Source organism: Agelaius tricolor, unplaced genomic scaffold, assembly GCF_023055355.1.
Source record: "Agelaius tricolor isolate 1412-34295 unplaced genomic scaffold, bAgeTri1.0.p SCAF_19, whole genome shotgun sequence".
Lineage (NCBI taxonomy): Eukaryota > Metazoa > Chordata > Aves > Passeriformes > Icteridae > Agelaius > Agelaius tricolor.
In genome coordinates, this window is record NW_027269279.1 from 6,125,710 (window position 1) to 6,149,195 (window position 23,486).

Below are 23,486 nucleotides of genomic sequence, written 5' to 3' on the forward strand. Positions count from 1 at the left end.
CCAAGGAGCTATTAAGGATTCAGCCCTGCCCTGAGCGAAGCACTCGAGCCTCATTAAGCACATGCTTAACTTTGGGCATACATCTAGCCAGTGAACTGTGTGTGTCCTTGACAGCCAAGCACAGAATTAATCCTTCCTTGGAGCTGTTTGTGCTCAGCACTTTGCAGGAACGAGCCAGAGATCAGCACAAGATCCCTGCAGCAGCCCTGGCCACTCAGCCTGGCTCAGAGCTGCTTCTCCTTCTCCTTCTCCTTCTCCTTCTCCTTCTCCTTCTCCTTCTCCTTCTCCTTCTCCTTCTCCTTCCCATGACAACAACTTCTTTGGGAAAAAAATCATTTCCCAAAAAGCATTCTGCCAAAAGCACAGGTCAGTTTGGCCACGGGCTTTGGTAGGCCCCAAAGTCACCTTTGAGGCTGGCCCTGAGGCCTGCAGTTCTCTGGGGGGATCAAGACTCCTTAAAAGCGAAAAATGAGGCTCAAATCCTGCCTTTCAGTGTGTCTCTGTTATATTAACTTCCTCCAGCCAGGTCTCATAAGCTCTCAGAGGTTTATAACACACCCAAGATAGCTCAGCTACCTTTGGAGGCATAAAAATCAGCAGGATGGCTTCTGTTGCAGTGTTGGAAACAAAAAGGTTTAATAAAAGGCAAAGTAACAAACAGAGAAAAACTGAGCCAAGATGCAAGAGGTTCTTGTTCCCGGTAAAACAACTCACAAAAGCAATTAGTTTCTTTGTTCACTTCTTTTTCTAGTAAATTGCCCAGACGGGACCTTTTGGCTTCTGGCCAATTTGCTATCCTTAAGTCTGAGGTGAAATCCCCCAGGCCTATGAGGCGTCTTTTTCACCTAATGGAGGAGAGAAACTTCTGGGCTTCTTTCCTTTTTGAGGGGACCTCCACCAACAGGGAGCACACTCCTATATGTCTCCTGCCCCACACAGGCAAAACCAAAGAGATCTAGACAGGCTCAGACAACTTTTGTGAGCTCCTGTGCTCCTGAAATGCCTTTGAGCTGTGCCTGGTAGAGGAATGTGCTGAGGGGCCACAGGGCAGTACAAGCAACTTGCATGAGCACAATGTACAGAACCAACATTCTCCTCTCCAGGACAAAATTTGCCTGAACTTTGTATTGACACCTCTGGAAGCACCACAGCTTTTGCACTCCCTATTCAGCACATTTGGCTCAGGCTCCCTCTTCCAATTGGTAGTGGAGAGTTTGGATTTCTGCACCCCGTGTCTCCCTCTCACTCATGAAGTTGCAGTTCTTAAGATCATGTAATAGGAATAAAACCTATGGCTCAGAAGAATAAATAAAAGTGAAAAATCTTTTGTTTTGTGTCATGGCTGACCTGTATATCTGCATTTGTGTAGGAGAGCTGTGCTGTCCCAAGGACCCTAAAACAGTAACCAGAACCAGTAACTAAGATCATGCTCCCTTCTCCCTTCCCACCTGCCCATGCAGAAGTTCAAACACTTTTGGCTTCAGATTTCCAGTTTACCATTCAAGAGCTGCTGGATATGAAACTGCACTGAGAGCCCCAAGACTTCAGACAAATAAGCAACATCAAAACCATTAATGGGACAGAGCCTACATAGTGTGTGCACCAAAATTTTAAGAGCATTGAATTCTATTTGTGGAGCTGCTTTACCAGCTATGTATATCAAAGTTTCAGTACAAAATGAGAAATAGGGGATCAGAGCATCCTGTGCAACCTCCTGCTGCAAATCAGCACTCACCTTGTGAGTGCCAGCAGACAGCTCAGCCCCAGCTCCCACACATCATTTCCCCTGAGAATGCCCCAGAGAGGGGCCAGAGGATGCACTGGTGCCCCATCCTTCTGCCCATCAGAGAGGACTTTCACCCAGTTTTGCTTTTCAAGCTTGCTTCAATCCCAGGTCCTGAGACTCTTCCATAATTGTGCCACTGAGGACAGCAGGCATATGCTTCCTGTGAGATAATTGCTCCCCAGGACTGAGTGTTTCCAATTCCTCAGAGGTGTGAGTTCCCAGTAAAGCACACACACCCCTGAACTCACCTTCCTGCTGCTGTTAACATTCCTTAACCTGTGGCAAAGGGTGATGTGCCTCTCTGAGCTGGAAAGGAGGTGTAATTGCCTGCCTCAGACTGCTTCATGGTTACAAAAGAAAAGGGAGCTGCTTTAATATGGTGTGGTTATTTCATTGCTCTAATAAAGCAAACCATGCAACCTCTCTGTTTCCTCATTTGTTTTATTTTAACTCCTGCCTCATTACCACTCCTGCCAGCAAACACAATCTCTGTGAAGAGTGCCCAACTTATTCTCTGCCCTCAGCTGCTTCTGCAGTTCATGGGTAACCCCTCATTTTCTCATGTGTTTTCTTCCCAACCAGAATTTTGCCTAAACAAGGAATATGGAGCAGCATTTTGCTGCTGGCCATGCCCCAGCTGAGCTCTGGCACTGGCCCCATCCCACTGCAAAGCCCTGCAGGTGATTCAGTACACCTCTGAGGCTGATTTCCCCTCACCCACACATCTCCCACCTGGATTATTTCCATCTGCAGAGGGTTACATGTTTGGCAATGTGCTGATATCACCACTTTGAGCATTTCTCAGGGAGTTACTTACTGCCTGCAGGCTGCCAAGGTGACTTACAAGTGCAAATATTCCTGGGTGCTCCTAAACCTCTCAACAACTTGGGAACAGCATTCCTCAGCCTCACTCAGAGGATGCCTTAGCTTCTCAAGTAGAACAGAGTAGAAGTAGTGGATTATCTTGGTATTAACCCAAATGTTTCACTTCCTGGCTAAATTTGATGCAGTTAACTCCATCTTCCTCATCCTTGGTTGTTCATTTATTGCATGAGAAAGTGCATACTGGGTTGGAAGCTTTTTTAGTAGCCTTTTCACAGAATAATCACACTGTTTTACAGACCTATAAAAAAACCCCTTTTCTTTCTCTCTAAACTTCTCCTTTTCCAGGCTGGAAACCTTCCCTGCTAATCCACACTTTATATTAAGGGCACCACATGAGTCACAAATTACACTGGAAATTACACATCAGGGTCCTTTAAGCTTACAACTGTCTGCATGAAGTGTGGGTTCATGCTCTGCAGCCCACAGGGAGTCATTGGGTTATTCCCAGGGGAAAATCAAACCATATTAGCATCTCTTCCCTCTTCTCCACCTCCACTGAGAAGGAGGATTTTAACCTTCTGGCCTCCATGTGGGCCCTGATGCTGGGGAGCTGCAAATATAGTCCCTGCTTGCCACAGAGCATCATCCTTCTCCTCCTTTTTATCCCAGTTATAAACACAGCATTTTAGGGAAAAAATGGATGTGCAGCTTTGGAGGAGAATCATTTAAAATGACAGTGGATGCAGGATTTCAAAAGGGCTCAGTATTGGCCTAAACTCCTCTTAAAAATAATTTTTAAAAAAAAGACCTATTGAAACCTCTGAAAAATATTCCATATGAAAAGATAAAGAGCAAAAGGATGTTAGGGGAAGATCTCTGTGGCACTGCTAGGGAAGGAAGGCTGTGGCTGGCTTGGCTGCTCAGGGCAATCACTGTTTTATATAAACATCTCCCATCAAGTGCAATCACTCGGTGAACTCCCACGCTCGAGGTGCAGACCAATATTCACGCTTGGTGGGTTGCAAAAATGCACCCACTCAGAGCTGGGAGATAAAGAGAGGGATCTGTGTGTGTGTGTGTGTGCAGGCAGACACAGGGAACATTTCCCTCTGCTGTGCTGGGCCAGTGGTCAATGTGAAACAGGTGTGCCCCACTCTTAGACATTCATTTCAGCTGATTTAAACTTTACAGTCTATCTGCGTTGAGGATGTTTGGTAAGATAAGGGGAGATTTTAATAAAGTGTGAGAGGGTTGATAAAAAAAAGCAGAGCTCAGAAAAAACAACACGTGAAAAAAACAGGCAAGAGTAGGGGACAAGAGAGGGGAGGAAAATTATGCAAAAGATGAGGAGTAAAAGCTTTAGTGGAATGATATTGTTGCCAGATTTTTTTCTTTTTTTATGGAGCTGATTTATGACATGCAGCTGCTTTTCTCTAACAGTGAATGTCTGGTTACCTCTCCTTGAATTTTAAACTGTGTTTAAATGTCTACAAAATGTGAAGCTTATCTACTGTATGTACAGTGTGATAGCTGTGTGTGTGCACAGCCCACAGCAGTTTGGTTTCAAAGACAGAATGATATTTTTCCCAAAGCCAAGGACACTTGTATTTCAGTTTTCCTCCTGTGTGGATAAGCAAATGGCAGAGCAAAGCAATTGTGTGTTTTAACCATTGGACTTCATTGTCCCATTCCTGCAGCACTTACTGCTTTTCCTCTGGGTTTGATCCAACTTTCCTTCTACTCAGTGAAAGGTTTCCCATGAGTTCCAGGTGAATTAGATCAGGAAAGACAGAGCCAGTTCATAAACTGGGACCTGACCTGCTTGTACTCAAATGTAAAGGGCGGTGAATTCATGGGAAAAGCTCCCTGTTGACTCCAGAGGATTGTGGAGCAGATGCAGACTCAACCAAATAACTGAATGAGCCACCTGTGACAGCAAACACCCTGTTCTCATCCATGCCTGGATGAGGGGGACAGAAGACATAACCTCTGGTTTTAGCATTTAGTTTGAATACACCCATGATATCCTCCATAGCTCTTGCCAATATCAAGGAGGATAATGCAGGATTAAGCAAGAGCAGGAGCTGAAGAATATTAAATTAATATTGGAATTTCCACTCAGTCTAGAGCACAGTGAGTGTCTGACACTTTCAGGACCTGAGATCTCAGACAGCAAAGAATACACAAACCATCTTTTTGTGGTTTATTACAGGTCCCTCGAGTTCCCTCCTTAAGCAACCTCCAATAGGCTGCTATTACCAAATGCCTGAGTAAATTCCAATAAAGTTGAGTGAAGATCTTCATTTTATCACAAATATTGGCAAGAATTAAACCTGGTTTTTTTTTTTCTTTTTTTTTCCCCCTGTGTGCTGTTTTCCATGCTCACAGGCAGTGATTGTATTGACAGGACTGCTCCACATCAATATGAATGTCAGGGAAGTATTACAGGATTAGTTACAGACTGCCAGAGCACCTCTGGACTAAATCAGCTTATTGGTTCAAACAGGTGGAAGAAGAAACCAAAAGAAGCAAAACAAAGTGGGCTCCTTGCTCACCTCCAGGAAAACAAGGAAAATGACCCAAAGGTGCAAAGATTAAATTTGACATTTCATTTTTTATACATATACAGATCTTTTTAGTCACCTCTTTAAAAATATTAGCTCTAGCCTTTGATTTCCAGCATCACATATGCTGGTGCTACGATGTCACAACGTTTTCAATGTCCCCACTGCTCTGGCAGGGGCAGAGGCCAGAGCAGTGGGGACAGTGAAAACACAAAAAAACCAAAAACCCACTGTTTGTATAAAATACTATAAGAATTAAACACTCGGTTGTTCTTAATCCTTTTCACCCAGAGGAGAAAATAAGAGGACAAATCAAGTGAAGTCAAGTCTTTTAGGGCATATTTCCAGCTACACCTTTTCTTCCCAGAACATGCAATAAGTCTTTAAATGACATCCTAAATCTGATTGCCTTTGTAGCTGACCAGTAAGCCCCGTGGACAAATAGCAGATCTATTTTTGATATGACCTTAATAGTTTAAATCCTGCCATTAGGTACATGCACACAGCTCCCAGGGACATAGCCAGAGTTCTCCTCCATCTTGCAGTGCTGGTTTTGCTACTGATTAATTTTCAGTTCTGTAAGCTTAATGAAGACATTGTTTCCACTTATCTACAGGTCAGATGGCAACTGCAAAGCAACTTAGTTGTTAGATGGCTGTGGATTCCCTGCTGATATGTCTGATTATTTATGCACAGTGTGCATTTTTAATAGATGACCATATTAAATTATATGCTTCTCCCTTATTATTTCATGATTTTCAATGGTTTTTAATTCCTTTTCTTTGTAAGAAGGAAGGAACAATGACTCAGTCCTGCTAATGAAGTACCTATGTACCATATCTGCATCTTTAAAATTATTGGAATTTCTTCCTTGAGGAATATCAAAGATCATTATCTTGAAATTGTTGATTTTTATCATGAAAATAAAGATGAGAAAATAAAGATGAGAAAGATGAGAAAGAAAGATTTTTATCATGAAAATAAAAATGAGCCCTTTTTCTTTTTCTGAAAAGTGAGATTTTTCTTCTTTCTGAACTATTCTGAGAGATCCAGTCAAAACTTTTCACAGCAAGCCTCGTGCCCAGCTGAATTCCCTCCTGCACAAATCTCCTTTGTGCCAGTTCCACCCAACTCCAGCTCTGAAAACTGATCTTCTCCAACACCACCGGGCAAACACCTGCACTCCATGCAGGTATCACCTCAGAGGGATAGGAAAACCTGTCCTGGGGTGCCAAAGAGCAGCCCTGGTCCACCTCCAGAGCAGGGCATGTGGTTCAAGCAGGCTGGGAGGGAAGGAGGAAAGGCACAAAGAGCCACAAAGCTGCTTTGTTGGGTTTAAATCTGTGTCTGAGCTGCCACTCCTTGACCTGCAATCACACAGGCACGTGGCAGCCAGCTTCTCCTTGGGACACAGAGTGTGGGGACACTGAGCTTGGAAATGAGATCCAGAGAGAAAGGTCTGTCAATTGCAGGAGAATGTTCTCACTTCTTTATAAATGTGACTACTACTGAAACGTTATTGGACTAAAAATAACCGAGCCAGTTCTAGCTCCAAATGTGATCAGCCCATAAATAGTGGGATAAACTCCTTCCAGGCACATCATGTACTTGATTTCCATTTGCAACACGTACTAAAGCTCTGCTTGTGCATAAGTAATGCCCACGGATGGGAGATGGCAAATTTTCCTTTTTCCACCACACAAACCACTCTCACCTCAGCGAGCACAGACACGATGCTGCTTTCACACACAGAGTGATCTCTGCTCTCTGAGCACTGCAAGAGCCACGGCTGCTTCTGTACAGGGGAGGTTTTAACACCAGAATTGCAGATTTCAAAAAGCAGCATATGCTCACAGACAAAGGCAAGGCTGTGAGGAGTTTATGGGGACCTTACATTTCCAGAACTGCTTAAAAGAAGCTCCATTTTCACCATGCTCATCGACTGTGTGTGTTTGGGCTCTTCATTTCCCTTCACCTTATTTTGCACTTCCAAGTCCTAACCCTGGCTTACAAATTTGATGGATCACAGTTTGTCTGCCATGATGTTAAGTTAAACAACAGTCTCATTCCACACAATAATTACTGCAAACAATTTCATTGTCTAAGGGGTGCTTTGCAAGGTTATGCATTAGCTAATGCTGCCTCTGTCACTGTTCATCACATGAATATTCCCTTTACCTGCTGTGTCTGTGTGTGCCTGAAAGAACTGTGGCATTTTTAATGGCATAATTTCCTGGGATGAACTGAAAATCAGCACAGCACGGCCTGCATTATTTATATGCTGAGTCCTACAAATGGCAAGGAAAATACTCCAGTTTTCCTGGAAATAAATAAATTCATTATCCTGAAGCCTTGTGCACAGTAGACTTTATGTCACTGAAGGAATTTAATTACTACCTGAAAAGCATCTTCATTTTGCTAGATTTGTAACAAAAATAGAATGTCTAGACACATTATAATTTAAAGACAAAAGACTCCTTACCCGCCCAAAAATACCCCATGTTGATAAATGTAGAAACATGCCCTACTGTTGCTGCTAATCAGTAGAAAATTCTTAGCATTTTTTACAGCATGAGATAAATTGTAGATTGAGCCAATTGGGAATACTAATGACAGAAGCCATAAAATATTTTGTAACATCAATTATGACTAAAGGAAAAGGACTTGCACCATAGATCAGCAGAATATTTTGCAGCCGTGCTTCATTTAAGACTATGATTTCTGAACATGATTTGGGAGTTGATTTGCCAAGAAGAATGTTCAGGAATATAAAATTGGCAGCTCTGCAACTGTGGTGCTTCTTCAATTCAGCTGTAGCTGCAGAATTGCCTTCGATGGGAGGCTGCAGGTCTGTGGAACCTGACAGATCACCAGACTCCAGCTGAGTTGCTCAAATCATACAGGACTCAATAATAAATGATCTGATTGCAGTTAGAGCCTTAAAATGGTTATGTTACGTTCAGTCCTCAACTAAAAAGCGATCTGAGAACTACAAAAGGACTTTTCCTTAAACTCAGATTTGTTTTTACATGTTCCTTATTGTTATGCCCAGACTACATCCCTGACCACGCTCTACAGGCAGATTCCAAGGAAATGCCAATTTCTGCCTTTTGACATGCAGGTCTTATCAGAGGAGGCCATTATTTTCTGCTTTACACTCTGTCACATATTTCCAAACATCATTGTAACTTCACCAGCTTGTTTTTAAAAAATGTACTTATAGGGATCCTTCCATCCTGATGGAATTGCCATTTTAAAACCAGAGATGATAACCAGAGAAATAAATTGAAACGGGGACTGTGACAAGGAGAAAAGTTACATAGCAAAAAGGAAAAGCCAGGCTCTTATTTTCTTCCCTTCTTCCTCTCCTTGACACAAAAATTATTTCCTTGCCCCAAAATAAACCAACCAGTAGATTCTGAACCAACACATTTAAAAGCAGCTGTCCTCCTCCTGCTGCAGAATGAATTCCCAATAGTTTTACACCACAGGAAAATAACTTCCCACCCAGATACCTCTTGTACTCCTCACACCAGCCTTGCTGCAGCTCCCCATTAAAGACAGACAATATTTGGTCACAAGGTGGTTAAATTAAATCTTTCCTCAATACAGAGGAGTTATCCACGTTCAGCCTGCAGTGCTCCAGCCAGATAATGCTTTGCTAATGATGTCTGCAGTTAGATGACAAATCAGGCTATTTAAATTGCCTCAGCACATACATCCTTTACAGGCAGGGTATCCAGGTAACCATGCTAGCACGGCTTCGAGGTGGGAGGGAGAAAGCAAGAGCTAATTTCTTCAGCTAGGTGGAAAATTAATCCTGAAGAGATCTGTCTGGTTTGTTATGGTCAATTTAAAGGCAAAACGATTTAAAAGTAATTGTTTAAAAAGTGTTTTTAAGATAGGTGGTTAGGCAAGAAAGGACAAAATTACTGTGTTTCAAAAATACAATAATGGCTGGTTTTGCTCCTGAAAATAATTAAAAGTATTTAAAGGCCCTCAATAGGAAGCTTCAAATGCCAGGAAAATATCAGGGAGGAATGTCAGATGCTGCAACCAATCACCTGTTTGTAAATGTAATGCTAAATAAAATATAAAATGCTGGATTGCCTTGTTTTGTTTTGTTTTCCCTGAAACAAGTTCAGCAACATTTTCCATCCCTGGTCAAGGAAATGTTATTTCTGTATTAGATGCTGCTGTGGCCCCACTTGAGCCATGTTTGTTGATGTCCTTGAACACCTTTGAGAAGGTTTAGCTCATCCGTGATTTGCTTTGGGGGCACATGGGGGATATGGAAACTTTTCTGTGCCCTGGCCTGGCTGAGGCTTGTTCAGGGTCTCAGCCTCCACTGTGGTCTCCAGTCTGGGTGCTCTGGATATCTTTGGACATCCTAAATGTTTTAGGGAGGGGAAGGGGATTCCTCCAGCTGATTCACACACAGAAATGCTGGGATGAGACAAGAGAGCAGATTTTATTTCCTCTGCAGGCCAGGAGGGCCACAGCATTTGACCCCACACACAAGAAAGGGGTGGGACAGGGAAAGGACCCTCAGGCTGCCCCATCCCTGGGGGGCTCAGCTGTGGATTCTGCCCTGGCACTGCCACCTGGGCAGGCTTTTGCCACCTGCCAAGGCAAAGGAGCCACTCACACCCTGGTGTTGCTCCTCTCCTGATGCAGACCAGATTTTAAGTGTTCACTAAGTCTATTAAACAGGAAAATACAAACAATTTCTGACATCCCTTTCCTTGAAAACTATTTTGGAAAATATGACTCATTTACTGCTCTTCTAAACAGGAGAAGTAATATTTTCCAGCACTCCCTGAGGATGCATGTAACTAGAAGCTAAGCCAGATGTAGAAATGTCTGCAAAGGTTTTCATTCCTTTCATTAAAAAAAAAAGAGAGGGAAAAAAAATAAATGAAAACTGTAAAAGAAGAGTCAAGGTATTATTGGATTTTAAAGCACTGTTGGTCTTTTGATTACCCTTAAAATCAGATCAGATCACAAAGAAAACACAGGATATGACCAGCTAGAGAAGGTCACATTGCAAAAGCATGCAGGTGGTTTTTAACAGTGAATGCAATAGAAACACAAATCTTCCAGCCACCAAACAGCCTCTCCTGGCTTGGCAATTGCCATGTAGAATATCTGATGAACTCTGATGTCTCACTGCTCAAGGATAAAATCCCAGCAGGCAGGGGCTGTAGGAACAGCTACACAGTCAGAGAGGAAATATCTTGTATTATTCCAGCAACCACTTATTTTATTCTCCAGAATTAAAACCTCTTCAAGGACAAAAATTGGGAGTTTTTTTCATCCCATAAAGGAATTTTAGATTTCTATAGAATCATTCAAAAGCAATTAAAATCCTGCTCCTGTTGATGGATTTGTATTCCTTGCTCACAGTGATGTCAGGCTTTGAAATTCAGGGCTGTTGAGTGCAATTCTTTGGGGCTTTGGAGTCACTGCTGAGTGCCAGAAAATACATTCCTTAAGTTCACAGATATTAAATAGCTTTGGTAACACCAAAATAGTTTCAATACATGTAGCTTTTAAATCTAGAAGACATTGCAATAAAGAATTTGTGCAATATCAGGCAATTCAATACATTTTTAGGAGAAGGGAAAGATGAGAAAATCCAATAACATAATAAGAGTACAATTAGCTAAGAGGGATCAGGGAGCTTTTCCAAACTGTCCTACTGCAAGAGTGACAGGCTTACATTGCCAGGGAAATTATTAACAAAAAAAATCCTTCAAACACAAGCAAGTAAACAACACAAACCCAGGATCTACATTAAAATTATTCATAGTCCTCATCCATTTAAAGGTCTGTGTTATTTAAACCAGACAGTGAGCCTCCAACACCACTGTTTGCTTTGGCATCATTTTGTATAACAAAGGAAATTGTTGTTAAAAATGTGATTCAGATGTCAGCAACAGGAGGCTGTTCCCAATTGCAGAGACACAAAATGGCAGGATTCATGCTGCTGGGCCTGGAACTGAGGGATGAACTCTGATTTACAACCCTGAGCAAAAGGAGCCAGCCATGCCAAGAGTAACAGGGGTCTGGGCAGCTCCTGCAGCCCAGGTACCATTCTGATCACTGACAAGGTTTTTCTCCTGCCAAAGGATGCAGCACAGAACAGCAAAAGTGTAGGGTGAACAATATTGGACCCAGAACAGAACATCAGCAAAGCACTGCTCAGTGGTTATGATTATTGGCTTATCAGCACCACTGATGTCTTACTGAGACTGGCATCACCCCAGGAATCTGGTGTTTGTGGGCAAACAGGGCAATTTCTGCCCTTAGGCCACATTTAGACTTCAGAATCGCTGCGATGTTGCTCCTTGAAAGGCAAATGCAGACAAAATGAGTGAAATAAAGCTATAATCATGCTGCTGCCTGACAGGGACATTGTTAGTAGCCACTAGGCAGAACTGGCACAAGATAGGGGCTGGCTCAAGATGATGAGAGCAAAATAAAGTCTTAATAAAGTCTTCAAGGACACCAGCAAAGCCCAGCTGAAGTCAGCAGGAGGAGACCTGTCCCTTGTGCTGCTGTTGTGGGTGCAGCTGGGCCCTTCAGCACAGTTTGGGGTTGGAGAGCTGCAGGGAGGGAGGGAATCATCATGGAGTAAACAAGGAGAGGCTGACTGGTTTCCTGTTCTAGTTTTGGGGTTATGTCACAGCCATTCCAATAGGAGGGATGGGACATGTGGAACCTGTGTTATATCAGGGACAGATCCTTTATCCCTCCCAGCATCACACCCTACACAGCAGGGAACAAGGGGAGGCAGAAAGGCAACAAGCAGTTCTTCAATTTGTTTTTTTTTCCATTTTCCTCCTCCTCTAAACTCTGAGTAATAGATACAAATAGCTGCTCTCCTGCAAAGCTTGTTTGAACTGTGGCTGCCAGGAAATGAAGGCAGTTGATGGGGGCCTGTAAAAGGCTGTTCATTAGTCCTGCCTTCTTTATGAGCTTCTTCAGTCCCAAAGCCAGATGGGTGTGGGAATGCAGCAGAGCAGGGGACTGCAGTGTTCAAAGAAATGACAGGATCCAGCCCTGCGAGGAATTCCTTCCCCATCCCTTCAGATGATGGGGTTAATTAATAACTGTTAATTAGTGATGTGTCAATCATCATGCAGTGCATGCCTGTGTGAGGAGAGCTGCCCCTCAGGGTGATGAGCATTAAGGCCTTCCCTGGAGAAAGTGCTTGTGACAATTTCTGAAGCCTCAAAGAGAATGTTTTAATCCCTTTATCTCAGGATTCACTTCTCACAGGAAACCACCTAGCAGAAGTAGTTAAAGAAATAATTGCTATGCTGTTGCCTTCAAGGTGAGTCTCTGGAGGACACAGGATGGTGGCAGGTGCCAGCTGTCCCCAGAGGGGAGCTCAGGCTGAAAGCACCTCAGAAACTGCCTCATCCTCAGTGATGGAGCACAGGAGCCCAGGGCAGAATGTGGGGGTATCAGCTCTGCTGTGAAACACCCTGTGCCCATGCCAGACACCCCTGGGCCTGCTCTTCCCAGGGTAACTTCAGCAGGGACAGGCATTTGGACAGGAGCAGCGAGGAGCTCAGCTCCCATTCCCCTCTGCCAGCTGAGCATCCCAGGCTCTTGGCTGCCAGGACAGCCAGCCCATCTGCTCACATGGCACCCTGCCCGCTCACAAGTTGTCAGACAATTTCACGGGTGCCAAAAGAACCTGGACTTGAATAGGTGGCCTGGATCTGCTGCAGAATCCATCTCTCAGTGACTGCAAACAGAGCAGGGCCTGTCTGTGCTCACAGCCCTGGGCTCACTCTGGACTGGCACTGCCCTCCACGCTGCAGCATGAGAGCTTTGCATTGCTCCAGGCAAAGCAGCAGTGCCCTGAGTGCTGCTGAAGCACAGAAAAACCAGCTTCTGTACCAAAATACCCAGAGTATGCCAAGATAACTTCAAGGCACCATGATAGCACTGGGCACAAAAGCCTGACTCTTGGAAGAGAAGCACAAGCGGAGCAGAAACCCCCGCGGCTCCCCATGGGCTGTGACAAGTAGGTCAGGCAGAGCATAAAAGGGCAAGGTTTGGGCTAAAATCCCAGTTACCCAGCTCCTGTACCTGAGAGGCTGTAAAAAAAATTGGAGCTGGCTCTGGAAATAGGAAAATTAGGTAATGGGTAAAGCAGACTCTGCCCTTGTGGTGGCACTGGGTCAAGCTGAAGGGACAGCTGCCGTCCCCACTTTTTCCAGGGCTGGCACAAATGCTTCTTGCTGCTCCCCATCCTTCTACTGCCAACAGCCCCTAGCCCCACATCTCAATCCTATGGAGAAAACCAGGATTTTGCTATAATTGTCTGCCATTGCCAGCCCACAAGGCAGAGCTGGCTCAGAGCTACAGCACTGCTCTCCCTCCTCTTGGCTGGGGCCCACTCAGGGCCCTGACACAAAACCTGGGTTTGCAACATGAAAGGCTGAAAAATCGCTGGGTTTTATGCCCTGGGAATCAGATTTTCTGCCTAATAAACCCCCTAAAGAATCAGATGCAAAAGAGGTTTGTCTGAAAATCTTGGCTGGGTTGTCTTAGAGTGGTGATTCAAACAGGCACAGAATATAGAAAACACAAATATACTGGGTCAAAATTCCCTTTTTGTGTCATGAGATAGACTCAAACTAAATACAAGTCAATCATACTGGAAACCAAAGAAAATTATACCAATTATTGCCAGATTTCCCATTAAACCTACAGATTTATTTAAAAATCTCCATTTCTTTTGCTGCTGGTGCCAGCTAATCAAAGCAGTTTAAAATCCATACACAGCCTGTGTGTAGCTGAGGTCTGTGTGCAATATTTCTGCTATTACAGGTCTCCATGGCCAGCCTCATGTGTCCTCTGGCCAGGTGAACACCCTGGCAGGAAGAATTTGGACTACCAATTAGCAAGGTTTACAAAAAGGGCCTTGAAGTGCAAACAGGATCACTTGGATGATGCTGCTGAGAACAGTATCTGGCTTATGTGCTGGCTTGGGGTGTTTTATTATCCATAGCACATAATCCTGCACTTTAAGCTGCTTCTATTTACAACAGTTTTGCTGTCCCCCTGCTACTCTCCAGCTCCCACACGTTTGCAGATGCTACTTACTCTGTGTTTCTGCTACTTCTTCACATGCAAATGAGTCCTTCAGGCTTTCTCACTTTTATTTACCCATATGCAGAATACTACAGCAGGGTGAAAAATTATAAATTAAGAAGAAAAGTACTAAGACTATTGAAAAGGAAAAAAATAAAAACTCAGGAACTTTCAATGTGTGCCCTAAATCTGTGTTACTAACAGTTATTATGGCTATTTGAAACACACTTTTTTTGTTGCTTTACAGCAGTGAGTCACCCCCAGCACCATGCCAAGGGCATCATTTGGATTTGTGCTGTGCCCTCTCTCCTGAGCTTTGCCAAACCTTCCTGTCCCAACCTGCAGGACAGGCTGTGGGTCTGTCCTAAATGCCACAGCATTTTTGCACTGTCCCAGGCCACAGAGCTGTGCTGCCTGAACTGGTGACCTCTGAGAAGCTGGGCACAGGTCCTCAGTCCAACACTTGCTGTTTCATCAGATCCATTTCACTGCTGCTTATCTCCTGCCCCTTTGGAAGGCCAGCAGCCCTAACTCAAAAACCTGTAGAAATGTTGAGGCTTAAATGAGCTGACAAACTTCAAACAAATCTTGGAGCAAGTGGCCAAATCCCCAGTTGCCTCCTCCAAAGCGCTGGTGATCCCCAGAGCTATCTCTGTGTGAGATAAAGACCAGGGGCAGAGAAAGAGCAATTTAGCTCCATAAAACATCCAAAAATAACTCCTCCCAAAGGGCAACATGAGGATGGTGCAACTCATCCTCAGGACAAAGCCGTGTGTGCTGCTCCAGAGAGAAAACAGCCTGTGGTTTATGCCACAAGTCTTGCACAAATCATTTTCCCCTCCCTGAATTTCAGCCTCTGGAGACTACTTTAAGGATTATAAATTGTAGAGAAACAGAGACAAGTTCCCATGGAATGTTTCAGGGTAGCAGAATCTGCATATCCCACTGAAAACATTGTGGACACATTTTTTTTTTTGCTTAGATTTACTGGGACATCTTACCTCAGTGCTCTACCAGTCCCCTGTGTGCCAAGCCCTGCTACTCAGCAGTAAATTACAGACTGTGCATTTCATGCCAGCTCTCTGCTTTTCTGCACCATTGATACATGGTAAACTGTGTGAAGTAAGGAACTGAGGAGCTAAAGTGCCTCTCTGATTAAAAGACAAAGCCACAGGACTGCACTTCTTGGTATGCAGAAAATTAAAGTGAAGAAGTGGCTTGATTAAAATCAGACACTGAAGATGGTTCTTTCCTAATATACTGTGATAATGTAAAAAAAAAAAAAAGAAAAGAAAAGTTAGCTGCTGCAATAACTGGCTTTTAAAGAAAAAATAAACACCAGCATATCTTTGTTCCCAAAGACTAATTAGCAAGATTCTGTGAGTACCTAGAAGGCAGCTAATCAAGCAGAGACAATTCTGTACTGTAAAATGTGACTGCAGACTCAGGTCTCCCTTCAAACTGTGTTAAGGGGCAGGTACAGACAGCACCTGTGCCCATTTGTGTCAGTGTAAGAGCAAAAAGAGACATTGAGCATCCTGTTATCATCTGGAAAAAACAGCGCAGCAAACGAGCTGAGGAGAAATGGAAGGCTGTGCAAAAAGCCCCAGACAGAGATTGTGGTGTTGGCATTTCTGTGAGCTGCAGAGCAAAGCCTTCTCTGTCAGGAGCTGAAGGTGCCATGGGGAAGTCAGGAGGGAAGGATTTTGGGCATAATTCACCAGGAGTGGTGGGAAGGAGCTGAACCCCGTGGAGATGGTGATATCCAGCAAACAGCCCTGCTTTGATTGAAGAAGGTCTGGTCCCTCCCAGCACTGGGACTCCCATTGCCCAGTCCTGGCTTAGAGCAGATCCTGCCCTGCTCCAGGAGGGGATAATGCAGGCCCAGCACAGCAGAGCTGCTGCCCAGAGAGGGAAGGAGGTTTATCTTCCCCTCCTGGTGCTGGCACAGTGAAATCTGCTGTCACAGGTCCCTGCAGACCCTAATCTGAACTGACAACCTTTGAACTACCTGGGCTTGCAGACATTGACTCTGGGGTCATTCCATGAACTTGTTTGCAGAATGTGAGAACAAATTGCTCCTGAGCTGGATGGGATTGATCAATATTCCAACCAGCAGTTGCTGAGCTGTGGCAAGGGGAAATGCAGAGCACACTGGTGGACAGAGATTGGATTTCACTGCTGTCCAGGGCCATCAGTCAGCCTCAATCCTGATCCAGCTCCCCTTGAAGTCACCACAAATTTTCCAATCTGCATAAATGAGATTTGGACCAGAGGCACTGCTGAGTCCTGAAACACAATTGGCACTGAAATACTGAAGAAGTCTGATCTCATGAACAGGATTAGTTATAAAAGAGAAAAACAGTTCATGCATAATATACCAAAAGTTAAAGAGCTAAAATACTACACAGCATCCTCCACTGTCCTTATTTAGGACCACATTCAGATCTCATGCACTTTAAATATCAAAGGATATAATTCATCCAGTTAACTCCAGATTTATTCCTGATATAAGTACAATCAAATGTGCCTATCAGTCTCATTCAGGTAAACATTTCAGCAGGGATTTGGCTGGCAAGGATTTGAATGCCCTTAAAAAGCCCCAAATCTCATGGATGAGGTCCATAGAATATCTGATTACTGATTATTCCTTGCAGCAGCAATGAAAGCACTTCCTCTTCATGATATAACAAGAGCATTCCTGGCAATTTTAAAATACTCCTACATGAACTGAGAGCTGGGATTGCCACTTTCAGCCTTTCCAAGCAGTTCATTGAAGCTCAGCTCTCCAGTAACCCTGCACCTTGCACAGAGGCAGTGAGTGGCACAGTAACACTGCTTAGCCCAGGGACAAACCTCAGAGGCTGGGCTGTGCTTTGAGACCAGTGGCCATCAGCTGGGTGTCACACAGCACATTCCAGAGTGCCAAAGTGCTAATCCTGCAAGGCTCCTAGCAAGGCAGCTACTGGATGCACATCTCACTCCTCTAGCTGCTCAGAGAAAACACTGCAATTTGATTTAATTGCTATGTTGACTTATAACAGTGTGTTTATACTGGATGCCTGCCAGCTCACATGTAACAGGTTGGCAAAACGTATTTCCTCAAAACAGCATGAGATGCGCTGTAATAAGGAAAGCAATCTTTCAGCAGCCTCCATCCTGGAGTTCATTTCAACTCCTCTGGCTTGGAAGCAGTGCCACCAGTGCAGAAGGATTGCACCACCCTAATTGATATGATAATCAAGCCTGGAGGCTGCACTTCCCAGGTACAACAGCCACAACTTCAGACACGGGATAGAACTGTGGGAAATGAAAGTGATTAACAGTTGTTTGTATTACAGGGATTGTTTGGACTATTTAATATCCCTATCAAAGGATGCATTATTTGTTGAACAGTCCTAAAAGCAAATCAAAGAGAACCTTGAAGAATGTTGCTAATCCTTTGTCACTCTAAGGATGACACCTAAAAACCAGTGAAAAGCTGTGCCTTGCCAATTGAAACAAAAATCACTGAATCATATCCTCATTTACAATGGGAAAGACCCCAAAGATCATTGAGTCCAACCACTAACACAGCACTGCCAAGCCCAGCTCCCAGCTCAACACCCAGCACACGGCGTTGAGCACTAAACCACATCTCCAGGTGTCACATCCACACCTCTGAGGGACAGTATTAGCTTTTCCATGACCTTGGCTGCTTGATGCCGGCCCAGCTGTGCCTTTGAGCCATGAGATAGCTCCAGGAACATTGCAGCACTGAAAGGTGGGTGTGCTTGTTTCAGCAGAGAAGCAGTTTGCCCCAGACGGTGGCTACCAGCCAGGTCTGTGGCTGGCACTGGGATGGGTCAGGGCCCTGAAGGCTGCAGGAACATGGAGATGCTCCCATGGGCAGCATTATTTCCACAGCAGCAAGTTTCAGGAGGGAGAGTGAAAGTTACAAATAACACAGTCAGCAGTGTTTGATCAGTTAATGAATGCTCATGATTCAAGGGGACTGGATTTCAAAACCCCAAAATCCTCTTCTGGCCTGCTATCCCCCTGAGACTAATTGGCTCTACTTTATTAAAGACTTGAACTGCAAATTTCACCTACTGGAAGAAAAGTCATGTGGCTCTTTCTAATCCTGTACTTGTAAAATGTGTGACTTGTAAAATCAGAAGAAAAGAAAGAAGATGTTAAAAATATCAAGTAAAATCTAAAGCTGGAGCAGAACTGGCTTTTATGTGTTCAGTCAAAACTGAGTTCACTAGATACAGTAGTATTTCTTTGAATGGAACAAATAAGCCTCAAAGATTTTATAATGAATACCCCTTGCACACATTTGTAGAATGCAGTCTATAAAAATGGGAATGAGAGATGTCGTTCCTAAACACAGACCACAGGACGCTTTTCTCACAACTCCAATAACAAGGTATAATTTCCTATCTGATCCTATTTGGCTTTTCCATAAGGAACTGTAAAAACCTCTCTCAAAATCCTGGCACCAGTGTGTGCAATAGGAATCCTAATGCTGGCTCTGCTGGAGCAGAATTTCCCTCTTCAAGAATAAAGCCTTGGGAGGAAAAAAATTGTGTGTTGGTTTTGTGGCTGAGCCAGCTATTTAACTCCACGAGCCAGCAGAAACAAAGGGAAACCAAATAAAACTACAAAGCTACAAATGCTCCTTTTGGACAAGTGAGCCAAAAATCTTTTGACATTTATGGCTCTACCCATCCCTACCTGATAAGTCATACAGAAAGCTGCAACTGCAGATATCAGCAGTCATGGAAATAAATTTTATTATGTTGTATGTACAGTACTAGTACAGTTAGATACACTAATCATGGGAGGAGGGAGGTTGCTATTTTTTTCCTGTCCCATATGGTAATAATTTTGTATGATTGAACTGTTATGAGCTAAATAAAAGTACACATTAACTGTAAGATACATTGCAAATACATTAAATCTTCCCTGGAGTTTTAGCAAATACTTGCTTTTTCTATCATGCATTTGGAATTATTATTACTGGGCCATAGGATTTATAAATAGATTTGGCTTCTTCTGCAATACTTTATGGGCAATTATTTCAGAAATGAAGATGCAGAGCCATGGATAAATAAAATAATTGCAGCTGATCAGGCTTTATTTACTGCTATCACATTTCCCTGACTGCTACACTTCCCTCATTTGCTCCACTAGCCTGAATCAATGACCAGATGAAGAGCTGTCAGTTAATGTCAGACACAGAGCAAAAGATGCCAAAGGCTGATTCTCATTTCCCCATTTCCAAATTCTGCCTGGGCTTTTCCGGAGCTGGCTTTCTCCCTGGATAAATTCAGCGTGGGATTGGGAGGCTGGGAAAGGGCAGAGCCAGTCAGAGGAGCTCTGCAGTGTGCTCAGCAGTTTTCCAGGGAGCACATTTTGCTGTGGCTGCCCTGTGGAAGGCGCTGCCAAAGGTCTGGAGAGCTCCCCTCCCATGAGCAGATGCCCAGCTGTGTCAGGGAAGGGCTGGCATGGTCTCTGCTATCTGCTGCAGTCCCACTCCAACAGGTATTAATTCACTTTGGAAGACACTGAGTACAGCTTTGTGTGGCAAAAACAGCTTTCCAGGCAATTCCAGCAGATCAAATCCAAGCAGAGCCTGGGACTGGCCTCATGTCTACAGAATACCCTCCATGTACCTCACAGCATGCAGCTTTCAGTATTTGAGATCTCAGACAGGATGGAAAACTCTGGATTATCAATATTCCTTGGGATCAGGCTTGAAATCCTACACTCAGCCCTATCTAATAGTTGTGTTACCTGGGGTTCAGGAAGGAGGCTGCTTGTCTGAAGAGGCTTATCAAGTCATGAGGGAAAAAAAATGTAATTTCTGCTGCTTTGAAAAGCCACAGAGCTGATAACACAGAAACAAGTGAAATGTATGATGCACCAGGTGGAGACAACCTGAGTACCCAACAAGAGCTTCCTTCAATGAGCTCATCTCAGAAGTAGCCATCAGGATGACATTTTATGGCTCTCAAATAAACTACTTAGAAAAACATTGTCTGCCAGCCCTGATGAGCAGAAATGTCTCTGGGCTACCTACAGCCTCCTGTCCTGGGAAGGAACATCCAGCTTTGTGAGGCTGGATAAAAAGGATACCCTATAGAAAAGGGAAGCACAAAAAACATCATGGAAACTGTCCAGGGCCTTAAGAAGATCCTACAAGCATAAGTCTCATAGATTTAAAGCCTGTTTTTTAGTTTTTATATTTTCTTTATTTCATTCTAGGCTGCTTATTTCTGTATAAAGAAATGATGCTGCAAACCCTTCCAAGAACTTCATCAACCACAGTCCATAAGGTGGAGAAAGAGGCCAGTGGGACCAGATGCCAAAGGAGCTGGGAAGATTTATGCTAGCTGAGCATCTGGCTCCCTGTTCCCTGTTATCAGAGTGAAGACAAATGCTTGCAAACACCCTCATTCCAAATCACTAATGTGTTCAGCCACACTCAGCACAATTGCAGCAGCCCTGCTCCTGGAAGGTGTGCTGCCTGGAAAAGCAGCTGCTGAATGCTCCTTCCAGGGGTTTATGCAGTGCAAAGAGCAGTGAGAAAAGAGGGGGCTGCTGCCCCTCAAATCAAGCCAAGGGAATGGTTAAGACATGATCATTTTCTGTTATTGTTCTAGTGGGTGGTAGTAATTGCTTCTACACAGGAACCTGGCTACACCTCTGTTGTCATCCATCACCTTGCTGGGGCTGTGCATTGTGCAGTATTTTGATTTGACCTCATTAGCACTCCCAGGATCACAATGTCATAGCAATGACAAAGGCTGAGATTATCTGCATCTGAGGAGATGCAGAAGGAGGATGTCACACACTATGTGAAAATCCAACAGCGCAGCCACGACTCTGACAAATACTCAAAGGCAGCCTGAATCCCCCAGCTCTTGTGGGACAAGAAATGATTAGGAATTGTGCCTATATGCATCAAACCTGCAGATAAAGGGGATGGGCTCATGCCCTGGTAATCTAAACCCTCAGGGAGAGCACAGGGAGAGGAAGGGCAGGTGCTGGAGCAGATGCTCTCTGCTACCACCTTCCCTCTGAGCTCCAGTATCATCTGTGCTGCCTCCAGCCTCACCCAGGCAGCCAGCAGTCCCCTAGAAACGTGGAGAGATTTGTGTGCCATTTGGGAAATGACACAGAGGCATTTGGCCTTTGCAGAAATGCCTTGTGCTCTCTGGAAGTTCACAGGATTTTCTTGTGATTCCCAGGATAGAGGCACATAGGGAGGGCTCCTGCTCAAACTTGGGTCAAAGGAAGGTCAGACCAATTTTTTGACCCTTCTGGCAGTCAAATAAAATCAAGTCAAATCTGTACCTGTCTGAAGTCAATCTACAGCAAAATCTGTTGTGGAACAGGGAATTTCTCAGTCTTTAACCAGCAGCTCCCCCCTGAGCTGTGCTCCCCACTACAGCTCTAACACATATTCCAAACCTCCCATTCTCAGCTACTTTAGTCCTCTATGGATCATCTTAGAGGAAATTAACTGAACTTCCCTACCGTGGGAACAGAAAAAGGAAATGAATTTATGATTCCAGTGGCACCCTTGACACAGATCCTGAATAGCTCCATTAAACACTTTGCAGCCCGGGGTGTCTTTGCTGAACCCTCTACAACAAGCACAGAGTCATTTTCCTTCTTACAACACAAACATACAGGTCAGGATTCAGGAGTCTGTTTTGTATCTGAGTAACTTCTCTCATCTCAATGGGATCCAGGCAGGCACAAATCAAGGCTGCATAATCCTAGTCCTTCCCTTTCTCTCCAGAGTCATTACCTTGCAGTATCACTCTTGGATAAACTCATTTTCACAGACTCAGCATAGACTCAATGAAATGACTAATACAACTCTTTAATGCAAACAACAATAAATCAACTGATTAAATTCTAATTTATCAGACAAATACTCTTCAGCTCTTCCCAAAGCTGTTCTGAATCATCTCTCTTGTCTGGCCATGCTCCAGAGGAGCACTGACACTAGATAAAGCTCAGACCTGTGGAATAAGTTTACACAAGATAGAAATGCTGAGAACATCCTGTATTTATGACAGGAGATTTCACAGAGATCAGAGTGAAGAACATTCCTGAGAAGACTGTAATGTCTCTGAAGCCTCCTCAGCATCTCTTCCCAAGACCAGCCTAGCAGGACTAGGGATCAACAGACCCTGAAGCTCCAGGCTCAGCAGCAAGGCTCAGGAACCTGACACATTAACCTTGGGAGATCCTACAGCAAAATTTAACAGCTGAGAAAATGGCTGCTCCACCACAATTCCACACTTTAAATCACAGACTTTTTAAACTTACTTCATTGGTTTAAACAATGCTTGTCCATAGTTCTGGAATGTCATGATCAGCTTCAGCTGGGTGCCTCCTGATTTCATTGCTGTGGGGGAAAACACAAAAGAGCTTTAAAATGAGACATGTGGATCTACTGACACTCATTTTCCTGGAAACCAAATCATATCTGCTTTTCTCTGTATCAGTTCAGCCCTGTGGCATCACAGTGATCAGGGCCATCCCAGCTGGGCAGCAGATTATTCAGCAGAGTACAGGGAAGAGCTTTCAGTGCTGACCAGGGCTAAACATGGATTGTATTTCCTGACCATTTTTTGCCTTTTTCTGGCCATCATGGGCTCCATAAGCATCCCAGGTGAACAGTACCCATAGGAGCAGAGAATTGGAGTCTTGTTTTCTCCATCTCTTGCTTTTGGAGTCCCTTTTAACGAGGGAGTCACACTGGGAAAGGAGATGGGGTGCTCTCAGAGACAGCTGCAGCTGGGATGTACAGCCCAGTGCACAGCAGACAGCTCCTTAATTAAAACTATGAGCAGATACTGTAGCAATCTCTGATCTCTGCTGTGATTTTAATAAGTGTTCCTGAGCAGCAGAGATATGTAAATTCCCCTCCCCTGTGCACAATGGAAATGTAGCCAAGCCCAGCCATCACCTTCCAGGGATCCCAAGGTGGTTCATACATGAGAGCAGAGCTGTGCAGAGCAGCCTGGCCTGGCTGGGAGGGCACAGGAAGGTGACAAGGACAAGGTGACTTTGCTCATCTCCCAGCTGGGAGCTAATGGGAATTTGATGCTCATTCATACCATTCTGAAACACTTGGACAATGTCACAGTAACAGCTGGATTATAGGGTTTTTAAAATTGGGATTTTTAAAA

At 44.1% G+C, this 23,486-nt stretch overlaps 1 protein-coding gene across 1 annotated transcript in view; it reads right to left on the reverse strand.

Annotated features, from left to right (window-relative positions):
- The window catches only part of FAM20C (FAM20C golgi associated secretory pathway kinase), a 58,408-nt gene that overhangs the window by 22,710 nt on the left and 12,212 nt on the right, over positions 1-23,486 (reverse strand). Inside the window, exon 3 of the mRNA XM_071444035.1 lies at positions 22,621-22,699. Coding sequence (XP_071300136.1) covers positions 22,621-22,699 — 79 coding nt within the window. The remainder of the gene's footprint in view (positions 1-22,620; positions 22,700-23,486) is intronic.